Source organism: Mya arenaria, chromosome 9 (assembly GCF_026914265.1).
Source record: "Mya arenaria isolate MELC-2E11 chromosome 9, ASM2691426v1".
Lineage (NCBI taxonomy): Eukaryota > Metazoa > Mollusca > Bivalvia > Myida > Myidae > Mya > Mya arenaria.
Window position 1 is genome coordinate 21,387,692 of NC_069130.1, and position 24,546 is coordinate 21,412,237.

Here is a 24,546-nt window from a genome sequence, read left to right on the forward strand (position 1 = left end):
TGTACGATTTCTTAAAAGACGCTACTTTTACGGCACAATTTTTTTTAAAAACATACTTTTTATTTCATTTTATTATATAATCGTGGAATATTTTAAATTGTACATACGTCTAGATTGTTAAATTTATTGTAAAAAAATGAACACTTGCCGATACCTGTAAAGCGGTTTTATTATGGACATTCTACTGTTTTAAAAATGTCCCACTTTTACAAAAAAAGTCGAAAGTAGTTTCAGTGTAATATATATAAATGTAAAAAGCTGCTTTAATGATGCTTTAAAATATTTAAAATTTTAATGTAGTTTTGACATACGTCTAGAGCATAATTGCCAAATCTCGGCTGCTTTCCAGATGCACTTATTGTATATAAATCATCATGGTGAGTATAATGTCTTAATGTTGTCCCACTTTTGGACGTTTTAGACGCAACGTTCTAATTGAACGTTCTCATCAATTATGAATACTCGGTTAATCCATTTGTTCAAGTATATAAGACCGCCATCTAAAGGTACATTTGAATATTATCGGTGGTTAAATGCGACAAAAAAGAAATGAAAAGTATTATAAATCTAGTAAATGCCAAAACAACCAAAAGTCACAAAATAAAGATGATATCAGAAAAAGAAACCAGAGACTTACAGTACAAAAAGCCAAAAGAAGTAAAACATGTCAAAGGGGCTATACAAAGAAATGTCGTGATAAACAAAAGAATAACGAAGAAGAAGCACTAACACACTGTCAACCGTTTCAAAGCAGAATGCAGAAAGTGCGAGCAATCAGAAAGCGAAAATCATCAATGCCATAAACCCAAGTACGCAGAGTGTCATTTTTAACAACATATTAAGATAGTATGAAGTCACAAACGGTCGCTTCACTACCAAGTATGAACATAGTACGATCACCAGAGGAACTTGAAAATGACCGTGTTACAGACAGTGTTCTTAAAGATGTCAAGTCAATGGTGCATTAAACAAAACACAAAGATCTAAGGACTAAGTCCTTACAAAACAATTAATTTTTGCGGCAGTCAGTGGAAAACACATAAAGCAAAATAGACAGAAGAAGAATTTAGCAAAAAAGAATTGGGTGAAGAGGAGTAACAAAACTACCGGAAACAAAACAAGAACGCGTATATAAACGAGTGAAACATCATGCTGGAATTTAACAATAAAGAACAAATAGAACAAATAATATACCCGATGAACACAAAAACGCCTATATTGTATGGTTAAGAAGCGGTATATCAAGACCAACAGGAAATAAAAAAAAGACGTAAAGCGCGAGCATCTTGTCCCGCGCGTGTTTGTCAGCCACATGATACATGTCCTTGAAAGAAGCCAAACTGACATGTATTGTGAGTTCGAACAACCCATCCAGATATAAAGAGGTCGCAACGATCGTTTAAGCGTCTCAAGCCGTTTTATGTTAGCCCAGTGAGATCCGGGGATCGAAACAACTGTCTCTGCATATACCATGTTGAGCTAAAAGCCGTCTTCGATTGCTGTATGAAGTAACGAAAGAAAATATAAGAAGTAAGGAACGACCCTTCATTGACATCAAATTATCCAAATTATTATGTCGGAGTAAAGTTAGAGTCGGAAGACCACCACAATATTTCATGTCAAAAGTGCGGTGTAGATAATTTCAAAATGTTGGAACAAGAGACAGGCGATGAAACGACTGAATTGGAACAATTTGAATACGTAACGGTCTCCAGTAAAGGAATTCAAGTCAGTAAAAAAACTGATGCTGAAAAAAAAGATGACAAATGTGAAAGCGATGCTTTTATATTTCACGCAACTTCTTGCGTCATTTCCTTCACATCAGTTTAGGGCTACATGGTAGAGGGACCAGCTTAAACACCTTACTACAAATCTTCATCAGAATGATTGTGCCGTCGTTCATGACTTCTCTGAGAATTATAGGCAAGTGAATACAAATCATTGGAATTATGTTGCAAATAAATAATTAGCACGATAACGTTAATATGTTTAATATTAAATTGTATCTGACACTTCCATCCAATTAAATGGTTGACCGAAAAATACAATGCAAATATACGGTGGCACAGATATGACATGTGGATGTTTTTTTCAAGACGTGCGCACGAGATGATAAGTCATGCACACGAGTTACTAAGTCATGCACACGATATAATAAAGGTGTTGTTGGAAATGATATACAAAAACAATTTCTGACATTTCAAATTTATATGTCATTGAACCATGCTGCTGTTTTTGTACTGCCGGGAAAGACGAGCTGAAATCACAACCGGAAATAACTATACACGTCAGCATATTGTATCGCTATGCTTTACTGGAAATTGATGGGGTTGACAGCACCAAGGAAAGTCCAAATATAGCTCTAACAGAGCAGTTTATAGTATAAAGCAACGATGAAAAACACGGCCACCATTTCGTACACAAGTATGTTTAATTGCATTATGTTAATATCGATGCATTTCAAGCACTAATGATATTCACCAAACACGCGTTTAGTACACACCACTTAGGGTCATCTGACATATAAGGACCGGCCAGTCAGCCCCCGAGCCGACCGAGACGTTAGCCGAAGGTCCTTATAATGGCATATGGTCTGAAGTGGTATGTTATATTTCTTATATTATACTGAAGACATTTTTACCACTTAATAATATTAAAGTGCCTTTTATGCGAAAAACTGTCGTTGTTAAGATTACAAGCAGCACTCCACAGTTTAATGACGTCAGCGGTCCATATGGTATGACGTCAGTGGTCTATATTATTTTTGGCGAGGTCCGGACCGGCAAAAAACATAATATGGACCGCTGACGTCATAAATAAATTCTTATTATAATGCATTAATATACAGACCGATCAACTTTATATCACAAAGAAGGGACACATTTATATAAGGTATAATATAGCTATATATCTACCTACCCTAGAAAAAACATACAATTTATTTTGTTTGTACAATCGTATATGTTGGCGGGCTTTAATACATGGTTTTCCGAATTGATATTTTTACCAGTGTGAACTATTAAACTAAATTTTAATAATTGCAGGATCCAGGAGATGATTCACCAATACCTTTATAATACCGTATCAGGTTGATACAACGGACGAGTTTACAGATGGTTGTCAGGCACAATACAAATCTCGGCACTGTATGGGTGATGTTGGCTACAGTTGCGGAGATTTTAGGTATCGTCAAGTCATTCGAAATTACTTCGAGACGTCACATGCAAAGGGTACATGTATAGTCTTTAAAAATTTGCAAAACGCGATTGTACAATAACAATAATAATATAACAATATTGATTGCACGTGCGCACAAACAACTCTACAAACATATTCCGTATTAAGATGGAACAACCGTCCCGAAACAGTCTCATGTTTAACATTCGATAACGCCAGAAACACGAGAACATATTACGAATACAAATTTGATGAAATAGGCTTTCTCATTATGATCACTTCCATCAATATTAACTTTCTAATATATCATATCAGTAATTAAAAGTTTTTTTTAAAAAACGTGCTTATACATGTCAAATTGAATTGTAAAATAGGGCTATATGATATGCAGTTTAGGTCACCAGGACGCCGCCGGTGGGTATATCAAGAGGCAGATTGATTTGGCGATACTACGTGGAAACGTGGTTATTAACACGGCCAAAGATCTGTATCAATATGCATGCGATCGTCTTAAGGTCAAAAGCAATCTATCAACAACGGCCCGACGGGTATTCCGGTTTGTTGAAACATCGGATATTAATAAAAGTAGAAATTGGTACTTCAATCCAATAGCTAACAATAGAGATGTACATCAGATAATTACAAGCAGGGTTGGTGTAATAACACGACGGAGCTTTTCTTGTTATACAGGTTAACATTGTGCAAATAGTTCATTTAAAGAATGTCAGAACAAGGAAGTGTCTTCGCCAAAGAATCATCCGCTTAGAACAAACCCGATCTGTGTTTGAGAAAGATTCTGTGATTGAAACTCCATATTCGGTGGCAGAATCGGTAAAGAAGGGATATTTAGTTATATTGTAAACTGATGAGAAAGACAAACTATCATCTGCTTAAAGCTACAACTTAGCTGTGCAAATTACGGCACCGTGAACGAGATAACTACAAGAATCTTTTCCTGAAGGACGCATAAGTAATTCGTGGTCAGTACTATGCTAAAAGTGGACCGGCCAGCTTTAATCTGATTCCAAAGAAAACTGCACGTATCACTTCAAACTCAGTAATGTGAATTCCACAAGAAGATAAAGCTAAAAAATACATTATTATACCTGAAACAATCCATGAGAATTTACTTACTTTGGCGGAAGAATGTTCAAACTAATTAAAGTGTTTAATAGAATTGGCACACAAATGGGAGTGACAATGCGATGATATGTAGATATATAAAGATGTCGATTGGAATATAGATATAAAAAGTATCACCTTCTCTGTCAGAATTCATGCATGCATGATTACGATTAAGTTTGCAATTTACGATAAAAGCAAACCGAATATTCTTATTGCTTCTTTACGTTTCTTTGGTTTAAAAATTAGCTGCCATCGAAACGTAGTAGCAATTCTAATTTTCAAACCATATGGAACCAGGACATAAAAAACTTGTAAAACATAGAACAGTCATTTTGATTAAACATGTCAAACTTCTCTTGTAATATCTTCAGTAGGAGAGTTTCACAAGAAGCTTTTAATGAAGATATCTGATTTCCATGTGCTATAGGAAGGATTATGAATGATTCAAAATATGCAGAACAACATTATCTTTTCAAATTTTGTTAATACAAAAGAAATAAACATGTTTTAAATTACAGTGATAAAAGGGTTAAGAAAAATCATCAAAAACAGATAAAAAGATTGAAAGATGTGTTTTGTATATAACGGTATCAAATAAATGCTAAAGCCAAGACCAGAACACAATCAAATGTGACGGGCGGCGTACAACAGGTACATTTTATTCTACATTTTCCCTTGATTTCGTGTTATATAAAAGCCCGTTATTCTGTACCAGTGGGTACTGATATATTTATTTTTCGAGGCTGAAATGACCGGATATATATATATATATATATATATATATATATATATATATATATATATATATATATATATATATATATATATATATATTCGTTGTGGAAGACTAAAATTTCGACTGTAAAATTTTATTTTTTCAAAAGAAATGAATCATTAACACTTTTTATTAACACAATTATCAGTTTATGAAAAAAAATGACGAATCTGGTCGGAATTAAGCACTAACATGTATGCAATATATAAACAAATAAATGAATCATTATCCAAGTTAATAACGTTTTTGAGAAAATGCAAATATATCTGGGGGTAACGGTTTGGAACCATGTGAAAGTGAACTTTCTTTAAATTTCTTTTTGTGAAGTCCATTTCATTCCGAAATGCATTGGTAAATGAACCTGTTCAACCTTAACACGTCCTGGACAAATTATTGGACGTATATGGAACGAATGGATTTCACTTTATTGAACTTTTTTTGTTTTGTTTTTTGTTTTTTGAGTTGAATCTGTTTGATATATAACCACAGCATACGATGGAATAGTGAAATCGACACATGAGTTACTATTATATTTCTGTGGTTGATCCGTTACAGTGAACGAGGAATACGTGAGATTTTAAAATTACACATACCTACAACCGCAAATCCAATTCTTAAGCAGTCAGAATATTTTTATTGATTTGATATGGAAAGTATGCAATTACAGAGATCTAGTCCGAGGTCACCACCACTAGGAAGTCAGAAAAATAGATCAAACACTTTCTATAGTGCATACGGAAATTATTCGCAAAAAAAAACAAGCAAACTGATGCAGTCCTGTACATTAAGATATTTACACCAAATACATCTTAATATTCCTCATTTAACGAGGAGTCATTATCTTTTTTTGGAGTTTACAAAACCTTTTGCTGACTGCTATGTGATACTCATCGCCCAATCAAATGGCGCTTTAAATTCAAGTTGTGCTGTATATTTGTTATACATGATTTTCAGCATTTTATTCAGCATTGTATTCTCGTAAAGTGATTACTCCACTTTCTGGGTCGGCTCACACTCGATAGCAGGCTTAATATTTTCCCGCAATAGTTTGTACTCCTCGTCATGCTGCCAATGGACACCTCTTTCATCTTCTCGAATCTTCGACACTGTACTTAATTTGCTTTCTTTGGACTGTCCATGCGAATATGCTAGTCTCAATCCTCTCAAATGACTACTAACGTCATTGACATAACGATATAGACACGAGTTTAAAAAACTCCTTAATGGGTCGCCTAACTCCAAGCTTTTAACATCATCAAGTTTAACTTCAAGTCGTGATATTGCTAGTTCATCAATTTCTTTTACCACATCAGCTGGAATATTTTGTCCTACAATGGCGGCCATGCGTTCTCTTTATTTGAAATCAGCGACAAGAGAAACACAATGTTGTTTAATACTTTGTAAGCTAAATTTTTTCGACACGGAAAGGAACTTGTACAAATAAGCACAGTCTTTCATATAAAACTCGTCGAATTTCCGGTGATCAGTACGTCTTTACATTTTGTTTTCAACGACAACATTTGGTATTCTTCTGACAGCGGTAGAACTGTGCGACACTTTCTGAAATAACTATATTAAAGTAACTGAAAACAAGAAAGTTTAAAATTGTATGCTAGCCTGTGTCTCTTCATAAAATAGACTGGATAGAAGATAAAATGATAAACATGGAATGAGGAGTATCCGTTTTAATTGCCATGATAAAGCATACCGGATGCAGCCCATACTTTGGTATAAAACACCCAAACAAATAACATGAAAATGCTGGAAACTGGTTCAATTTTGGACTAATATGGATGATTGAAATATAAGTTAATCATTATTTCATAGGACTAATGACATTTTGCCTATGGTGTGGACTTTGTTTATAATCGAGAATTTCATACTTTTTTCCAGTGGTTTTGAAGAAAAATCAATGAAGATATGTTTTTGACAAATATGATTTAATAGTCAATACATGATATAATTGATTTTAAGCAAATAATTAATCAACGTAAAAATACTCATTATTCCGTTCCTCCATTAACATCAATCTGAAAAACACTCACAATTGGGAAAAGGGGACTCTCTAAACGGTAAAACCTAATTATAATAATGATGTATTGCATCAATGGTTTAGACAACGAGTTATTACAAACATCTGTTACAGTTTAAACTTGGTTTATTAGCGACGAAAATACTTTTGTGTTTCTTTCTAATATGATAGTTTACACTAGCGCATCCAGGGAGGAGGTGCAATCGGTGTCCCAACCCCTTTTAAATCATCAGTTTACTATTTTCTTCATTATAGGAGAAAAAATTAATCAAAACGCCAAAAATGCACTAATTTTGATTAGAAGTTGTTAAAAATTTATTGGGGTAGTACCTCCATCCCCCCGCCAACGTTTTAACCCATTCATCTTAGACACACACCCTCAAACGTCGAAACCTGTTTACACCCCTGTTTTAAAAACAATCAAACTATTTATTGTCCTTGTTTCGGCAGAAAACCCCCTCATGTAAGTTTGTTTTGTAATGAGTAATAAAAGTAAACTTGAGAATGGCAAAAATATTGGAAGTTTGTAAGTTTATATATTAGTTCGTGTTACCTTATGTAATAGTCATAAGCAATAGCTGGTTCATTGCGGGCCGCTGTATTGGCCCGCTATATTTAATACGTGGCGAGTAAAAGGTTTATGGAGACATAAGAACTTGGTTGAAAATATGCGTCTCTTTTTCGTAAAAAATGCAAGTACTTTTGAGCTAAAAATGTAGACACAGTCAATTTTCCCCTTCATTAATGAGTTGTCGTTCTTACCATAATGATTGTCTCGTCATTAAATAAACGGTGTTACTTTTGACATAAATAATAGACACAGTCTATTTTTTTACAGAGTTGTCTTTCGTACGTTTGTTTTCGAAACGTTTCTGGGCACGTACTAAAGTGCTGACGAGTTAGCTGACGATATAGAAACAGAGTAGAGTTGCTGACCAATTGCTGACCATATAGACAAAGAAGAAAACAAAGTTTTGAAATTAAAGATTTTTTAAGACTCATTTTGTTTAATTTATTTTGCATACTCCTTAAAATGTACGTAAAGACGGATGTTTGTGTAGTTTTATTGAAAATGGCAGTTCATTGAAATGAATTGAGTAATTTATTTTTTTTTGCTGGTTTGGTGAAAAGATAAAAGATATCACGGATTAAATAACTTTTTAGGTGTTTCTTTTACAATCGTATGAACCAATCATTTTAATTGTAAATGAATCTTTAAATGTTAGCCTCACAACTTGTGGAAAACTATCAGCACTCCATTAAAGAACGATCAAAAGAATGTTGTTTGCCAATCCATTATTGATCATTTTAAATGAAAAGGATTTCTCTTTAGTCTATTTTCGAAGTTGTGTTGTGGATAACAAGGCAAACTGTTGCAATTGAAATGTGCATATGATGTAAAAATTAAAGCATGAATTATTAATGGCAAAATAAGTGTAATATTATCATTTTTATTTATTATTTTTTCATTAACTTGTATAGTCCATTAAGCCTCAAAGACGTGATGTTACATTTCGCACAAAGCCCCTCGGGTTGTTGAATTGTTGTATGGTCATAACATTTCATAGTCCAGTGCATATAGATGACCAATTACTGCCTCATTCAGAATTTAATAACCAATTTCTGACATATGTATGCTTTAGGGAAACTCGATACTGCCGTATTGATAAGTTACTGACCAATTCCTCAGCTGACCAATGTAACTTATATGAAATCTTGACTCTGATGCATTGTAAAGTTAGTGTCAATTTACATAGTAATTCAACTAATATGTTATTGAAACTTATTTTCAATATAAGTAACTAAATGACCCGAGAATTGTTTCTGATTATAAAAATGGGTACCAAAATAAAAAAAAGTATTGTTACAGCTGTGCTTTTGCAAGAACTGTAACGTTGGTTTGCCTTATTTATGTCTTTTCCTGAGTAAGCAAGAGACATATTGATTTAGTGCTATCTGTCTGTCACAACACTTTGTCCCCTGTAAAACTTATAGTTGTACTGAAACCTGGAAGAAGTGTTTAATATAAACTGTAGTTGTTCATAGACTAATGTTTTACCAAAATAGGTCTCTTTTAATTCCTTCATAGCCTTGACTCGACATCAGCCATCACCAAAATATTTACATGGTAGATCTGTTTGTGGGCCCGCTGTGATACTTTGTATCACAGTTTTTCTTGTATATGTCTGGGTACCATTCAGCGGTATACTAGTGTATGGATCACAAACACTATGTTCTGCAATACCTCTCTGTAATCAATCATACGTTCAGGCATCTACCAACGTTATCAAAAGATCTGATCGTTCTATTTAATGAATCAAACACTCGTAACCAAACACGTAACACAACATCTTATCTTGACTGTCAGTTGGCTAAGCCTGTTATCAGCCTAGTGTATGCATTATGAAAGACAGTCATGGCTGATCGATTACGAATCGTGCACACAACGACACATGTAATACATATCTGAGTACTTCCTGCAAAGTCATTATCCTCAAAGGGTGACTTAGCCTGATAAACCAACTGACTCCTCCAACCGGAGTTGTCCTTCTTACTTATATTGCACCTGGCTACATAAGACCCCGCTACTTGCTACATAAGGTAAACAGATACTATCTGTTAAGAGTTTGCAAGTAATTGTCATAGAACAAATATAGTTTTGATTATCAAAGTACATCAAAAAGTTACGATATAAATTGACAAGATTTTCCGAGGCGGTTTAAAATTTACTTGAATTAGTCTGCAAACCGGTATATTATTCAAACAGTAACATAATACGGTCTACGTACGTATCGACAGCACTAAATCCTTATCAATCTGTAAACATTAAAATAGAAGAAATTATATATAAAACATGTAAACATTATATTATAATTACGAAAAAGCTTATGCATTGTCTTATCAATGAAATTTAGGACATAATCCTCTTTTTTTATGTTACATAAATATACTACCCATGCTTGGACTTATTAAATATCGTATAGACCTGTTAGACTCAATGCCAGATTTAATGAGTTTCACGAGTCAAAATTAAATATTTTTAATGATTTTTTTTAATCCTTTGATATCAACAATTTGCAAATATTCCATTTTATGATATTTTTATTTTATTTTCTCTTGAATAAGGACCGCAAAATGTTTATTTAACTTCGTCTAGCGCTTTGGTAAATACTAATGTTTTGGTCCACAATGGAAATTAAATGTTATTATTGACAATAAATGTTTTGTGACCAAGCTCGAGGTATTTCTCATAATTCCATCCACAAAATAATCATTAACTATGCAATAGAAAAATACATACCTGATACTAGTAGCTATAAATAAAACAGTGAAGAAACAAGCCAATCCAAGACCCGTAGATATGATATTGTTTGAACACTAAACTTGGCACAAACTCATATGCAAACAACATACCGGAATCTTTTAATTAAGACCCCATTTATCTTCACGATGGCACAACAATTATTAAAATATGTTCATATAATCCATTATTTTGCAATAAAAACCCACACATTTACACCATGCTCCCAAAAAATACCACTGCAATGACTTCCACATCGCTTAATCCGGTGGAACCAGGCTAACGCTATTTCATTCAGCGTGCGCTGGGTAGCAATTATTCAAATATCTGCGTGTTAAGGAAGTTCATAACCCGCTGGTTCCCAGCGCGCGCTAAATAAATAGCAAATGCTAGGATCCACCGGGTGACGCAATATTACAAGTCGAAAAGAGATCTGGAAGTCATTTCAGTGCTATTTTGGGCGAGTATGATCGCAATATGATGGCTTATATGAACGGATATTAAAATGAAATAATATTAATTAAACATTTTTTATAATGTTGAAATCCCAAATATAACATTTCAAAGAAAGAGAGATACAATCAATCTTTCTTTTATTGAGTCAGCTTTGTAACCGTCTTCAGCTTTTTCATTTAACATCTACCATTGCGTATAAATAGTCTAACACCATTATTTGCAGCTGCTCATGCATCCCCTAAACGCATGGAATAAATTAAGTCCCTTTGTATAAAAGTCAACCACAATTTCCTTAAATGTATCTCAGAACAAGTTTTGTCAAATATAAATTTATCCGTTTTTTCTTTATTTATACAATTCTGCTCAACAACAGGTAATTTTTACTGAAATTGGATCCTTCTAAATTGAATTTTTTTCAAGTTCTTTTATATTCAAGCACTGTTTTACTTATAATGAAGCAGTCGATGAGAAAGAAGATCAGGTGAACTTTTTAAGTATCTTGCAGTAATAGCAGTTTGCACATTTGACCCAAGCTCATGGCAAATATGAATGCTTTATTGGCAAGATGATATCTTCTACAATAGTTTCGGATCAAGTAAACCTAATCAGCAAGAACATCAGGCAATGCGTATTACACTAAGGATTTATTTCTCTCACTGATCCGCATTTTATACTTTTTTTGCTTCAGTTTCTCTTTTCTTGCGAAAGTGTTCGCTTCGTTCATAAAAAATAAACTTAGAATATAATATATTTTTAATTATTGACAATGTGCTAATGTTCAAGTTAAGACTTTGTGGTTTCTATCTGCTGGTCATGGCGTCGAATAGATCGACCGAGGATCGATAAATTCTCTCTGAAGTGGACCAGTACTCGGACGGGACACCCCCGTCGCCTTTATGTGAAATAGTTGGCACTGGCGACAATGATGAAAATTTGCCTCTGGTGTCATTTTCTAATGATGATAAGACTAAAAGACCAAAGAAACCATAAAGATATAGTGAACTGAGTAAGCGTTTCTCTGTTATTAAAGTACTGTTGAAAAAAATGTTGGAATAAAACTCGAATTCAGAACAGTCTGTTCAGAGATATAACTCATGAACAACAATATCTCCTACCCAGAACTCAGATGACGACAATGAGTCTTTAACAGAGCCAAGTCGGGTCAAAAACAGCTCAAAAGAAGAAACTAACTAGGCAGAGGAACAGAAATGTTTTTATTTTATGTTCCAGATGAATAACAAATTGAGGTCTTGGGAAACAGTTACAGGTCGAAAGAACCAAACGTTTTGTCGTTATTCTCTGAAGAAAATTTTGACCAGTTTCTGTTCATTTGGAGTGGGTAAAAATGATAGAAGTTCCATCTTAAGATGATTTACTGAAAGGTGGCTTGACATTGAGTTACGGAAATAAGGCTGCTTTAGATAAAAATAAATGAAAAAAACTGTTTGGATAGCCTGCAAAAAATGGTCGAAACAAATAGATGCAAAGGCAAACAAGCGGCTCGACTGGGTCTAGTGATACAATTGTACATCCAGAAGAATCTAGAAAACTAACTGCAGTTCATCGAGTCAGATGCGTTAGAAAAGGAAATAGCCAAACAGCAGGTCAAGGACATGTTTGCCATGTCAAAAAATGCCTAGATCAGATCGGTCTTGCAGGTGATTTCCACCATATTGTTTGGAGATCAGTGGGCATGACAGATGCTGTGCTGTTTTAACAGCCAAACAATGTGGAATTTTCTGTTTTGGGCAGGTTTAGAAGCTTTCCTGAAGTCACGTAAAGAGAAAAAGAAGCAGATTGACGATTTGATACCTGATTTTAAAAAGGGTCTTAAAGGGAAATTTACAAGTTATCAGTCTGAGTCGAAAAAGAGACCAGTTTACAATTAAAATGCTAAACCTTCTACTTCCACAAGTAACAGTTGGAACATTTTTCGTATTCCAAAATTGTCCAGGGATACCAAGTATCAGAACAGAAAGCAGTTCAGTTCAAGACCAAGAGGTGGCCACAACAGCTACTCCAGACGAACTAAAGCCTCAAGCCCAGGACCTGATGAAGCAAAATCCGGAAGGAAAAATGAAAAAGTGATCCTGTATCATCACAAAATATCCGGAGATACCCTTTGTGGTGAGGCTGTCTCATTTCCGGTTAGAGTGGGCGAAAATACCCACAGACAAATGGGCACTGGAAATAATCAAACAAGGTTACAAGCTAGATTTCAAAAGAGACCGTTTTGGGGTTTCTAAAGGCTACAAAGGTTCCCTTAAAAGATCAAAATAATATAAAAAAAAGCCATTGCGCCCAGAGTTTTTGTGCTGAGCTACCTAGACAATTGGCTCCTGATTATAGAAGTAAATAGCATCCTTCAAACTGAAGTAGCTATATAATAACCAAATGATACCATAACTGTGTAAGGCCATCGACAATTAAGACTCAACATTGTGTTTAATAACTTCTTTTAAGCTTTTTACACTTCTGTATAGTTGATTTCCGTATTAGTAGTGAATGACTGAAACATAAACAATGTACAACCGGACATGTATTTCATACAGAAACCTAGTAAATACACCTCGCACTTTATCTACGGCAAGCAATAGCAATACAACATTTCAGATCAATTGACAAACTTAATATTTCCTATAGTCTTAGTTTTAATGGAACAGCTACCTTAACGTTTTGCCATGATGATGTAAAATACATTTTTGATGTTTATGTAGAACTACATTATTCAACAACGCATATAAGTCTTCTACCTGTTACGGTTAGAGTCAGGATATATATGTGTTGAGGTACTCTACCAGTTGGTGTCAGGGAATGGTCAGGATATACATTTCTCCCACCTCAGATAAGTAGATCCAATAATTTAACCATGCTAGATATTCTTATCTTGCCCACGGGCAAAGATAAAATGCCCGTATGGAACTTCTTTTTAATGGTCACCACATTGTAATTACCTCCCTTGTTGAAGACTGTCGTCAGTAGCATCAAAGAAATCATGTCTTACGGTAATATTTAGAACGCTAATTAAGTATTTCTCGCTTCAAATGTCACCATTTAACAATTTTCACGCAGCATTCAAGAAATAATGCTTCATTCTTCAAGAACTACTTAAAAAGACCGAATTGACTATTAACTTAAACTGGATCACTGCGCGCATATCCATTACAACCACGTGCTATCGCATATTCATAGACAATTATTTTCACTAAGCACAAAAGAGTACCAGCAAAAAATACATTTTTACTTAATTTTGTTTAACTGAGGTGGGAGAAAAGCATCTCCATAGCCGCTCGTGTAAGATAGGTTCATCCCGACCCTCACGCTGGGTGTTTAGCTGAAAACACCCTCCGCTCGGGTCGGAATGAACATATCTTACACTCTCGGCCATGAGTGATACATATTGTATCCTTTTATTTCATTGAAGGTCAAACAATTCGTTTAAGTATAAAAGTGTTCTACCAGTGACTGGCATGGAATGGTCCGGATATACGTGAATAAGTGTTATACCTGTAAACGTGTTATACCTGTTCCTGTTATTGAATGGTCAGGATGTACATGTATAAGTGTTCTACCTGTAACTGTTATGGAATGGTCAGGTACACTTTTATAATTAGCGCATTGGCAAGGATTTATGTATATAAGTGTTCTACCTGTAACCGGCATGGAATGGTCCGGATATACGTGTATAAGTGTTATACCTGTAACTCTTATGGAAAGATCAGGAAATACATGTATAAGTGATATACCTGTTACTTTTATGGAATGGTCTTGGAACACGTATTTAAGTAAAGGAATGGTCAGGATACATGTATATGAGTGTTCTACCTGTTATTGTCAGGAAATGGTCATACTATAGTTTTAAAGGGTTAAAAAGGAATGATCCGAATGGATAAACGTGTATACGTGTTATAACTGTAACTGTTAGTAATGGTCAAGGTATACGTGTCAACATGTTTACCTGTTACTATTAAGGAATGGTCCGGATATACACAGCTCAGTAGCATAAATATATCATCTAATTTCTTCCCTGGTACTGAAATCTGGCTTTGGTCTTTTTCTAAAAAGTCTCCCTGGAACATGACCCTGAATATTGGAGAAGCGACACTCAGAACGCTTTGGTTTAAACGGTATTTATTTCGATATAATATTTACAATTGGTTTAGTTCAACAAATTTGAACATACTCATTATTAACAAAGACCAAATATATGTTGCATTGAAACAAAGAATATGTAAATAATGCACAAAACAATAGTGTTAACAGAAGTGAGAATAAAGCCTTACGGCTTATACTATGTCTCGCTTCTGTAGGTCATTCACGCTGCTTAGGCTAATGCGCAAGTTGCGTTGACTCGAAAAACATAATCTTATCGCCGTATGATATAAACTATGGTATGTTAAAATCAAGTTGTTTTCGTTTGTAATCAATTCGTTAGAGAGAAGAAAGGATAAAGTTAGACGAAAAGGAAGGTGAAATGAGGGAGGTAGTACAGGCACTGGTCAGATCTGAATCGGGATAAGGTTTGAAAGAATTTGTACTTAAAACTGTTATATTGACGTATATAGTTCTGGACGTTGTCAAAGATAAGTTTGTTCGTTTGATATGAGGCTTCCTTCGATCCAAAGAGTATAATTCGAGAGACAATTGACCAACGGTGGATAACCGACCAATGAGATGATTTCTTTGTACGTTATATAATGGACAGGTGAAGAAATAATGGAAGATGTCAAAACGCTTTGATGACGGGGATCGATGTCCTTCAACCAAGATATTAACATCCGCCAAACCATCGGTTTCTCCAAACATGCTCACATCGACTGGGCAAAGCTCTGATTCTGTTATTATTTGATAAGCACTACTACTACTGCTGCTGCTACTGCTACAAATACTAAAACTACTACAACCACTACTTCTTATACTACTACTACTACTACTACTACTACTACTACTACTACTACTACTACTACTGCTGCTGCTGCTGCTGCTGCTACTACTACTACTACTACTACTACTACTACTACTACTACTACTACTACTACTACTACTACTACTACTACTACTACTACTACTTCAACTACTACTACCACAGCTACTTCTACTACTACCACCTACAGCTACTACTACCAGTACCACTACCACTACCACTACTTCTATTGCTACTTTTACTTCTACTTCGACTACTTCTTCTACTAGTACTACAACTACTATTACCTACTATTATTACTTCTACTTCTACTACTATTACTACTACTACTACCATTGCTTACATGTCAGTTCAACGTCAGTTTGGTCACGTTTTATGTATATACGGTAATTAAGGGCATTTTGACACAGATATTTTGATGAACAATATGTTTTAATAATTTGCTATCAGGCCAATCCAAAATGTCGTCGTCAAACAACATGACCTATGTAATAAGAAAATGAACATCCTTCTTTGCACTGAATGCAGGGAAACATGCAGATATTGAGGTATACTTACTTAAAAGTACAGCAATGACTTGCCTAATCAAATAATGGAATGATTGCTTACTCGGTGGTGCACAAACCAGTAAAGAATAAAGATTAAAGACTTTGTTCTTACTATAAAGCTAAAAAATATATACAGACAGTTTCAAATCATTTTAAGCTAGATGTAGTAAAACATGTACAAATCAGTGTAAACTGTTTAGTACAACATACATTGCATGCTTAACATTGCCCTTTTACTGTATAAATTATTTTTACATATATATACCCATTGGGTACATATGTTTATAGTTATATATAATCGTGTCCATCTTCTAGATTTTCATATTTTTCATATGTTCTTGATATAAACTGTGCCAATGATTTAAATACATCAAAACAAAACGAATCAGAGACGTTTTTTATATAATGATAAGTAGCATTACAGTGAACCTTAAATGTAAAGAGAGTATATATTGCGACAAAGCGACAAAGACATTTTGTGTAAAAACTGTACGGTCCGTATGTTTTTTTTACCACAAAAGATTACATGTTCATGGACCTCCGCATTTTAAAAGGATAAGAATTTGAGAGACACAATACAGATGTTTGATTCAATTTTTTATAAAATCGATCTGAAATCTTGAGCAACACGTTAATTAAACTTGTCAACAGACACACCAACAATATCACGCTTTATGTTCTCCGGCATTAACTTGAATCCGGGCAAACTAGCATACCCTGGAACCCGTCTAATCATCAAGATTGCAGACTTATGCAGAGAAAAATTGTCTTTTGCGTATATGTACGCAAGTCGTAATCCACACATAGTATTAACAGCGGCTTGTATTGTAATCTCTTCGTCTTCTTGCCTATATCGTTGATCATTTCTGAAACCTTTTTGTTCCTTATATATCATTGAATTAATAACGTTCGTTGCGGTGTTACCTCTGGGCACCTGAATGTTTTCCATCATTAGATCTACATCCGCGCGGAATATCTCGTGTCGACAGATTGCAAGTTTATCAATTTTCATGATTGTTGCATCAGGAATTTTGTACTTCAACATGGCCTTTTCTCTATCAGATTGCATAAAATCGGCAGCAACTGTTACGCAATATTCGTGTAACTCTTGTAAATGATATGTAGCAGCCAAGTACAGATATGCATAGAGAGATGTGCATTCTTTGAGATAAAAGTCCTCGAATTTAAGTCGCAGTGCTTGAACCAACACTTTTTCGCCCATCGCTTTCAACTTCGAAATTTGATATTCTTCTGCTAATGGGATGAGTTTAAAGGCAACATCCGCTGAAATCCAAACAAAAATCAAAATAAAATCGAATTAACCCTGCGGCTCTTGTGATCTGGAGAATGAAATCATTTATGGAAGAGTGTTGCAGCCTTATATGTTGTGGCTCGAGTCAAGATATAATTCTATTTACTAACTTTTTTGAAACATACTAAATGATATCTTGAATCATCGTATCCATATGCATTTATTTTGCTTACGCATACCAAGTACAACTTACCAGTAACTGTACGAAGGATATCAGGGTATATGCATTCAAGAAGCAAAACGACAACAGATAGTTTCTTTCCTGGCAACGATATCTTGTTGCTTCCCTTTTCCTTGAAATCGCTTTCGAACATAGCCCGGAACACCGGTGAAGCGACGCCAAGGACAGCCTTGATGACAAGAATAGGTGTTTTTTCAACCAGCAATACAGCGTCCGCCATTCCAGAACTTTCGCCGAACATACTAACATCAACTGATGACTTTTGAGGTTTGACATCCTTTGAAGGTTCTAATTGTTGATCTAAATATCAATGGATGTATGTTAACATAATTATAAATTCTATTTTTCTATTTGTCATCTAATTCAAAATTCGCAAATAAACGATAAACGACGATAGGATTGTATTTAAGCGGTACTGAGCATTATCATTATTTTATAATGTTCAGGGCTGGCTTCAAAATGAATCGTTACGAAGATTCAATAGGGATGTTTTTAAACAAAATAGGTATGTAAATGTGATTTATTTAATACTATCCGGTTTGAATTAAACGGAGTGTGTACTAAGTCAAGTATTTACATTAATGAAATGTGCCTTATGCATAACCGGGAAATGAATCAGTGCTCCTTTCGTTCGAATACCAAATCATGGGATGACAAGATGTATAAAATTCGATAATAACTACATGAACACACACAGGAGACAAATTAAGATAGCAGAGTTAAAAGATTAAAGCCAAACAGTCAGTTAACGAGAGACACAAGCACATGGCATGCGCATATTTGTATTTGAAATAGTGCGGCTACCGATACGGAACGGTTGGTGAAACAGACAATAAACTTACTTTTAATTCCTTACATACCCAATTCATCTTTAGATGTTTTCTAATCAGATTGTATTAAAAACTGGAGAAGTTGGCTTTTATTCTATAAAATTAAATTAATCAAGGTATTACATATATACCAGTTAACTTTAACTATACAAACGTCTATTATTTTGAAATATAACTTTCTTTTGTTCATGTTTGCGTAATCAGGTATTATACAAATACACTTTTGAGCTTTAAGGATTAAGCTAAGAAACCGCGATTGTAATAAGTGACAAAACGTATATGCTTTACTTCCCGATAACTGCTTTACTTAGTCATGTTTGCAGAAAATACTGTAAAATAAACGGTATCTTTGTGTTCCATTTAAATCGCTGATCAGTAGCGGTTTAGCTTGTAAGTGAAATCATTCTGCTGGTGCATTGGTTTGGATAGATCCTGATAAACTATTTATGTTTTCTTCGGAGTTCTTATTTATTATGGACAACATCTGTGTATTTATTTGCAAAAGATAAGATTTGTTTATCTAGATAACTAAAGACTCTAACTATAAAGATTCTTGATAAAGAAGTGATGTTTTCCTAAAATGGTGACTTTATATCAAACTAACTATTTAAGATATATATATTTTTCATTGAACACACCTGCTCCTCATTTATCTGTGTATGTATCAAAATGAGTGAATAAATGAGACTTGAGAATGGAAAAGAGATTGGATATGTGGTTCGTTTTCTTGAATAAGAAATTAATATTCCCTGTCAACAATGACCTAGAAACAAACTATATCATGAACATATTTTGGCTAATTGTTTACACACATTAGTATTGTATTATAATTCATACGTTATCTTTAAAAGCATTTAGATTAGATAATTAACATGTTTTTATAGATAACTGTGGCGTCTAAAACTGAAGTAATGCGAAGAGATTGACCATGAAAAAGAATAATTGTAAATATATAACGAACACAATGGTCTGCATTTGTTTTGAAGAAATCAACCAACGTTTACATAAGGTCAGAGTGCGATTTAAGTCATCTAGAACTCTTATAATAATACGTTCTCTCATTGCGATTGTCAATATTGGATGAATGCTTCAACCTAGTATATAAATTATAACTTAACAAGAGTGACACTCACAAAATACGCCCATCAATAATTTCTTGGATTCTAAGACAACTTACTGTCACATTGGCCCTTTGAGAAGCAAGCTTTTCAAGAAGCAAATGATTTGGCACAATATGGCATTAACAGTAGAAAAAAATTATTTTAATTCGAGGGTTTCGAGTCAAAAGGTGCTAAAATGTCTATAATTTTCATAGGCACTTAGAACCTTTGGGGACCAAGCCCTTGATATTTACTGAGGGTTTCATGCAAAATTGTATTTACCAATATTTTCAGCAAGTTTGGTGAAGATCAGATGATAACTGTTCAAATTAGACAGTGGACAAAGCAAAAATGGCAAATTTTGACCAATTCAAGGGCCATAATCCTGAAGAGCCTGGCTGCTTATAGAACTTTGCCAAGAATATATACCAACAAACATTTATAGTAGCAAGTTTGGTGAAATTCGGATAAAAACTGTTCAAGTTTGAGAGTAGACAAAGCTAAAATGGCCAATTTTGATAAATTCAGGGGGCCATAACTCTGGAGTGCCTAAAGCGATTAGGCTGGTTATCGAACTTGACCTAGATATTTCACCAACAAACACTTTCATGAAGTTTGGTGGAAATTGGATGAGAAATGTTCAAGTTAGAGAGCGGACAAAGCTAAAATGGACAATTTTGACAAATTCAGGGGGCCATAACTCTGGAGTGCCTAAAGCGATTTGGCTGGTTATTGAACTTGTCCGAGATATTTCACCAACAAACACTTTCATGACGTTTGGTGGAAATTGGATGAGAAATGATCAAGTTAGAGAGCGGACAAAGCTAAAATGGCCAATTTTGACAAATTCAGGGGGCCATAACTCTGGAGTGCCTAAAGCGATTTGGCTGGTTATCGAACTTGACCTAGATATTTCACCAACAAACACTTTCATGAAGTTTGGTGGAAATTGGATGAGAAATGTTCAAGTTAGAGAGCGGACAACATTGTGGAGCCGCCCGCCCGCCCGCCCGCCATGGGTGTTCCCATATTTTCAGCAAGTTTGGTGAAGATCAGATGTTAACTGTTCAAATTAGACAGTGGACAAAGCAAAAATGGCAAATTTTGACCAATTCAAGGGCCATAATCCTGAAGAGCCTGGCTGGTTATAGAACTTTGCCAAGAATATATACCAACAAACATTTATAGTAGCAAGTTTGGTGAAATTCGGATAAAAACTGTTCAAGTTTGAGAGTAGACAAAGCTAAAATGGCCAATTTTGATAAATTCAGGGGGCCATAACTCTGGAGTGCCTAAAGCGATTAGGCTGGTTATCGAACTTGACCTAGATATTTCACCAACAAACACTTTCATGAAGTTTGGTGGAAATTGGATGAGAAATGTTCAAGTTAGAGAGCGGACAAAGCTAAAATGGACAATTTTGACAAATTCAGGGGGCCATAACTCTGGAGTGCCTAAAGCGATTTGGCTGGTTATTGAACTTGTCCGAGATATTTCACCAACAAACACTTTCATGACGTTTGGTGGAAATTGGATGAGAAATGATCAAGTTAGAGAGCGGACAAAGCTAAAATGGCCAATTTTGACAAATTCAGGGGGCCATAACTCTGGAGTGCCTAAAGCGATTTGGCTGGTTATCGAACTTGACCTAGATATTTCACCAACAAACACTTTCATGAAGTTTGGTGGAAATTGGATGAGAAATATTCAAGTTAGAGAGCGGACAACATTGGATGTTCCAATAATACGGCCATCGTAAGATGGGCGTATAAAAAGTAAAAGATAGCTGACTGAATATTTTGTGCGTACAATAAAACATATCTCAACGCACGCGTATATCGGAGCAAAACAATGTGAAGCTTTTCATTAATCATATTCAGTACCAAATATATCAAAGAAATACAACCCATAGAGACCAACACCACACATATGCAACTCCAATTAATTCTACTTTTTTATCCTAAAGCATCTTCTAGTGCCAAGCAGACTGCATTTTGGCTACGGTAACCACGAAGTAAATTCAATTAGAGCCAAACGAATTAATGTCTGGCTCTTATTAAGCCTATCTATACCCAAAAACAGTTTGGAAAACCGATGCCCTATTCAGACCTAATATATGCATTTCTAAAGCCTGCACTCAATTTTAAAAGCGTTACATTGTGGCAACCATTAACCTCATTCAGAGCCAATGACACATGCAAATATTTTACCAAAAAATGTTCCAAATAACAAAGTTTGGCTACCATAAAGCCCTTTCAGAGCCCAACAAACACATATGCAGCTCTAATCAAGTCTAATGAATGCCAAATAGACCATACCATTGCAATTACCATTATGATCATTCTGAGTAAAACAAACAAATGCCAAGCTCTAGTTTGGCACCTTCAGTGTCGAAAAGACCAATTTTATCAACCGTAACGCGTTTACAGAGCCAAAGAAACATATATGCAGCTCTGATTAAGATTTAAAGATCACATCATTTTGTCCCCACTCAGTGCCAAACGCAGCTCTCATAAACATAATAGGCGCTAAGTTGTCCTGATTTTGGGAACCGTAAAACCCGTTCAAAGCCAAACAAGCTCATATGCAGCTGTAATTTAGCATTTTCAGCGCCTATTAGACCACATGAAGGCGATTTAGCCCATAAAGAACCAAAGTAACATCCGGTTTACTTGCAAACTTAGTTTTTTTATTATCTTAGATATCAAATTCAAAAGCGACACATAGAAAGTTTGCCCATTAAATAAGAAATATTTTAAGTAAAATTAAAAAAAAAGTTTTAAGAAATATGAAAATTTTAATTCCAAAATTGATTTCTCCCGTTGGCCACCAATTGGATTTTAGGTCCCCCGCGGAATTTTGGCAAACTCCAATTGGAGAATTTTCCATATGAGCCAAAACGGGGGAAAAAATCAGCAATTTGAAAAAAATCAAATATTACAATTTGGAACAGAAAATTACATTTCTATGTATGTCTGTAGTACTAGATTCATAAACATAATTAAAATCTAATAAATAATCAAAAATTATGATTTTGTAAAAACGGTTCTCCAATTGGGGAAAATTCCAATTGGAGAATTCCACAGTCAATTTCTATTGATAAAAGCCACCAATTGGAGATTTATTAGTGACAAACTTAATTTGATCACTCCAATTTAAAGAAAAAAAAACTTTCGATGTGTATCTTTTATCCTATGCAAAAGTGGCTTCTTTTTATTATTTCGTTTCCATCACTCACGGTATGTTATTTTTCTTGCCATATGAAATGGGTACATATATGTATGATAGCACTATCACGAACCTATTATAGGTTAAACAATTATTTATAAGTCAGTGATATTATTTATAAATGTTCATTTATAAATGTTCTATAATATTGTGTATTGACTTAATACTTCGTAAAAAATAAGCTCAACAATCATTCTTTGTTTCAGAATTCATCCATTTCAAATGATTCTTTGAAAAGGAGCCATTTTCTCGGTTCACTTATTGTCAGGGTTTAGGAGCTGTAGCTAAAAGCAGTGACGAAATTCGTTTACACTCTTAAATTGTGCTCAGTTACATTGAACACCTGCCGTAACTGAATGATAGCTTTACATTGATAAATAAGAAGTAAATATATCCAAATACTATTGCAAGGGGTATTTTTTTTTTGCAAAAGTGTATAGCAATTCATGATAGTTTAAAAACTCAAGTCTTAAATGTCATTATCTATGATCAAGTATACGTTCTAAGCATTAGGAATGATATTGTTCATATTGTTTCATCCTGCTACCTGTTTGCATGTTTTTGTTCGTTTATCAAATATAAGCATGTACTTTGCTTATCATGTCCACGTCTTTGTGAATGGAGGATAAAGATACTGTAATAATGTTTCAAAGATGAATGCTAGATCGTTAAACACGTTGATTAAATATTAACATATTTTTAAATCACATTTATGAGAGTTAGGCGAAGATTTTGTGACGGATTATGTATTTGCTACTGTACAATAGGGGAGGTTACTGCGTATGAGACGAACATTTTCTTAAACCGGTTTAGCATCAAATCAAGTAGGACCTACTCCGGTGACCTCAGACGAACATTCGTGTAAAAAATGGATTGAAATGGACAATCATAAAAGTTTGGGCTACGGACTTATTGAAGACAACTGTATGGTAAGTCTAAATGCCGTTTGTTTTCATGATGGTTTAAATGATAAGAATTGTTTGTTATTTTTGATCACGCACAGGTATGCGCCCCCCCCCCCCCTAGTCTAAAATAATAGACGTGTTATACGGGATTCTTCCAATCCCTAACGTCTAAACCACAGGTACTTGACACACGATTTTTTAATGTTCTAAAACGGCTATATACTATAATAAGATATCTAAAAATACATATATAGGCCGATTTTGTAAAATATTTGATTATGTGACTAGCGCGTGTGGTCTAAACGGGAATGTGCAAAAAACGGGGGTGTTTTAAAAATATTGAAATTGTTTTAAGTGAAGTATTTTATGGTTGAAATTGATCATAAAGAGTTATATTCATATTTTACCATGTAAGTGAAATGTTATTTTGCACTAAACAAGCATTTAGTGCATTAAAACAAGTTGTTTACCTTTCCAATAAAACGAAAGCTGACTGACACAGACAACAATTATGCGAAGGGGAACAACTCGATACAATCGTAATAGCTCGGCCTCCTCCGACAAAGCTTCGAGATAGACCTCGTTATACAATCGTAACAACTCGGCCATGGCCGAAATGTTCCGAGCGATTTAAAACTGTGCCCTAAAGCCT

General features: G+C 34.6%; 1 protein-coding gene and 1 pseudogene across 3 annotated transcripts in view; one reads left to right on the forward strand and one right to left on the reverse strand.

Moving 5' to 3' along the window:
* The first annotated feature begins 297 nt into the window (after positions 1–297).
* LOC128245852 (uncharacterized) lies at positions 298–13,112 on the forward strand (annotated as a pseudogene).
* A 1,868-nt stretch (positions 13,113–14,980) lies between these two features.
* LOC128202666 (uncharacterized) overlaps positions 14,981–24,546 on the reverse strand; it is a 35,962-nt gene continuing 26,396 nt past the window's right edge. For all 3 annotated transcript variants that reach the window (XM_052903702.1, XM_052903704.1, XM_052903703.1), the window contains 2 exons: positions 17,844–18,131; positions 14,981–17,622 (listed from right to left, as the gene is read on the reverse strand). In XM_052903702.1, the coding sequence (XP_052759662.1) occupies positions 16,970–17,622; positions 17,844–18,131 (941 nt within the window). In that variant the 3' untranslated portion in view covers positions 14,981–16,969. The remainder of the gene's footprint in view (positions 17,623–17,843; positions 18,132–24,546) is intronic.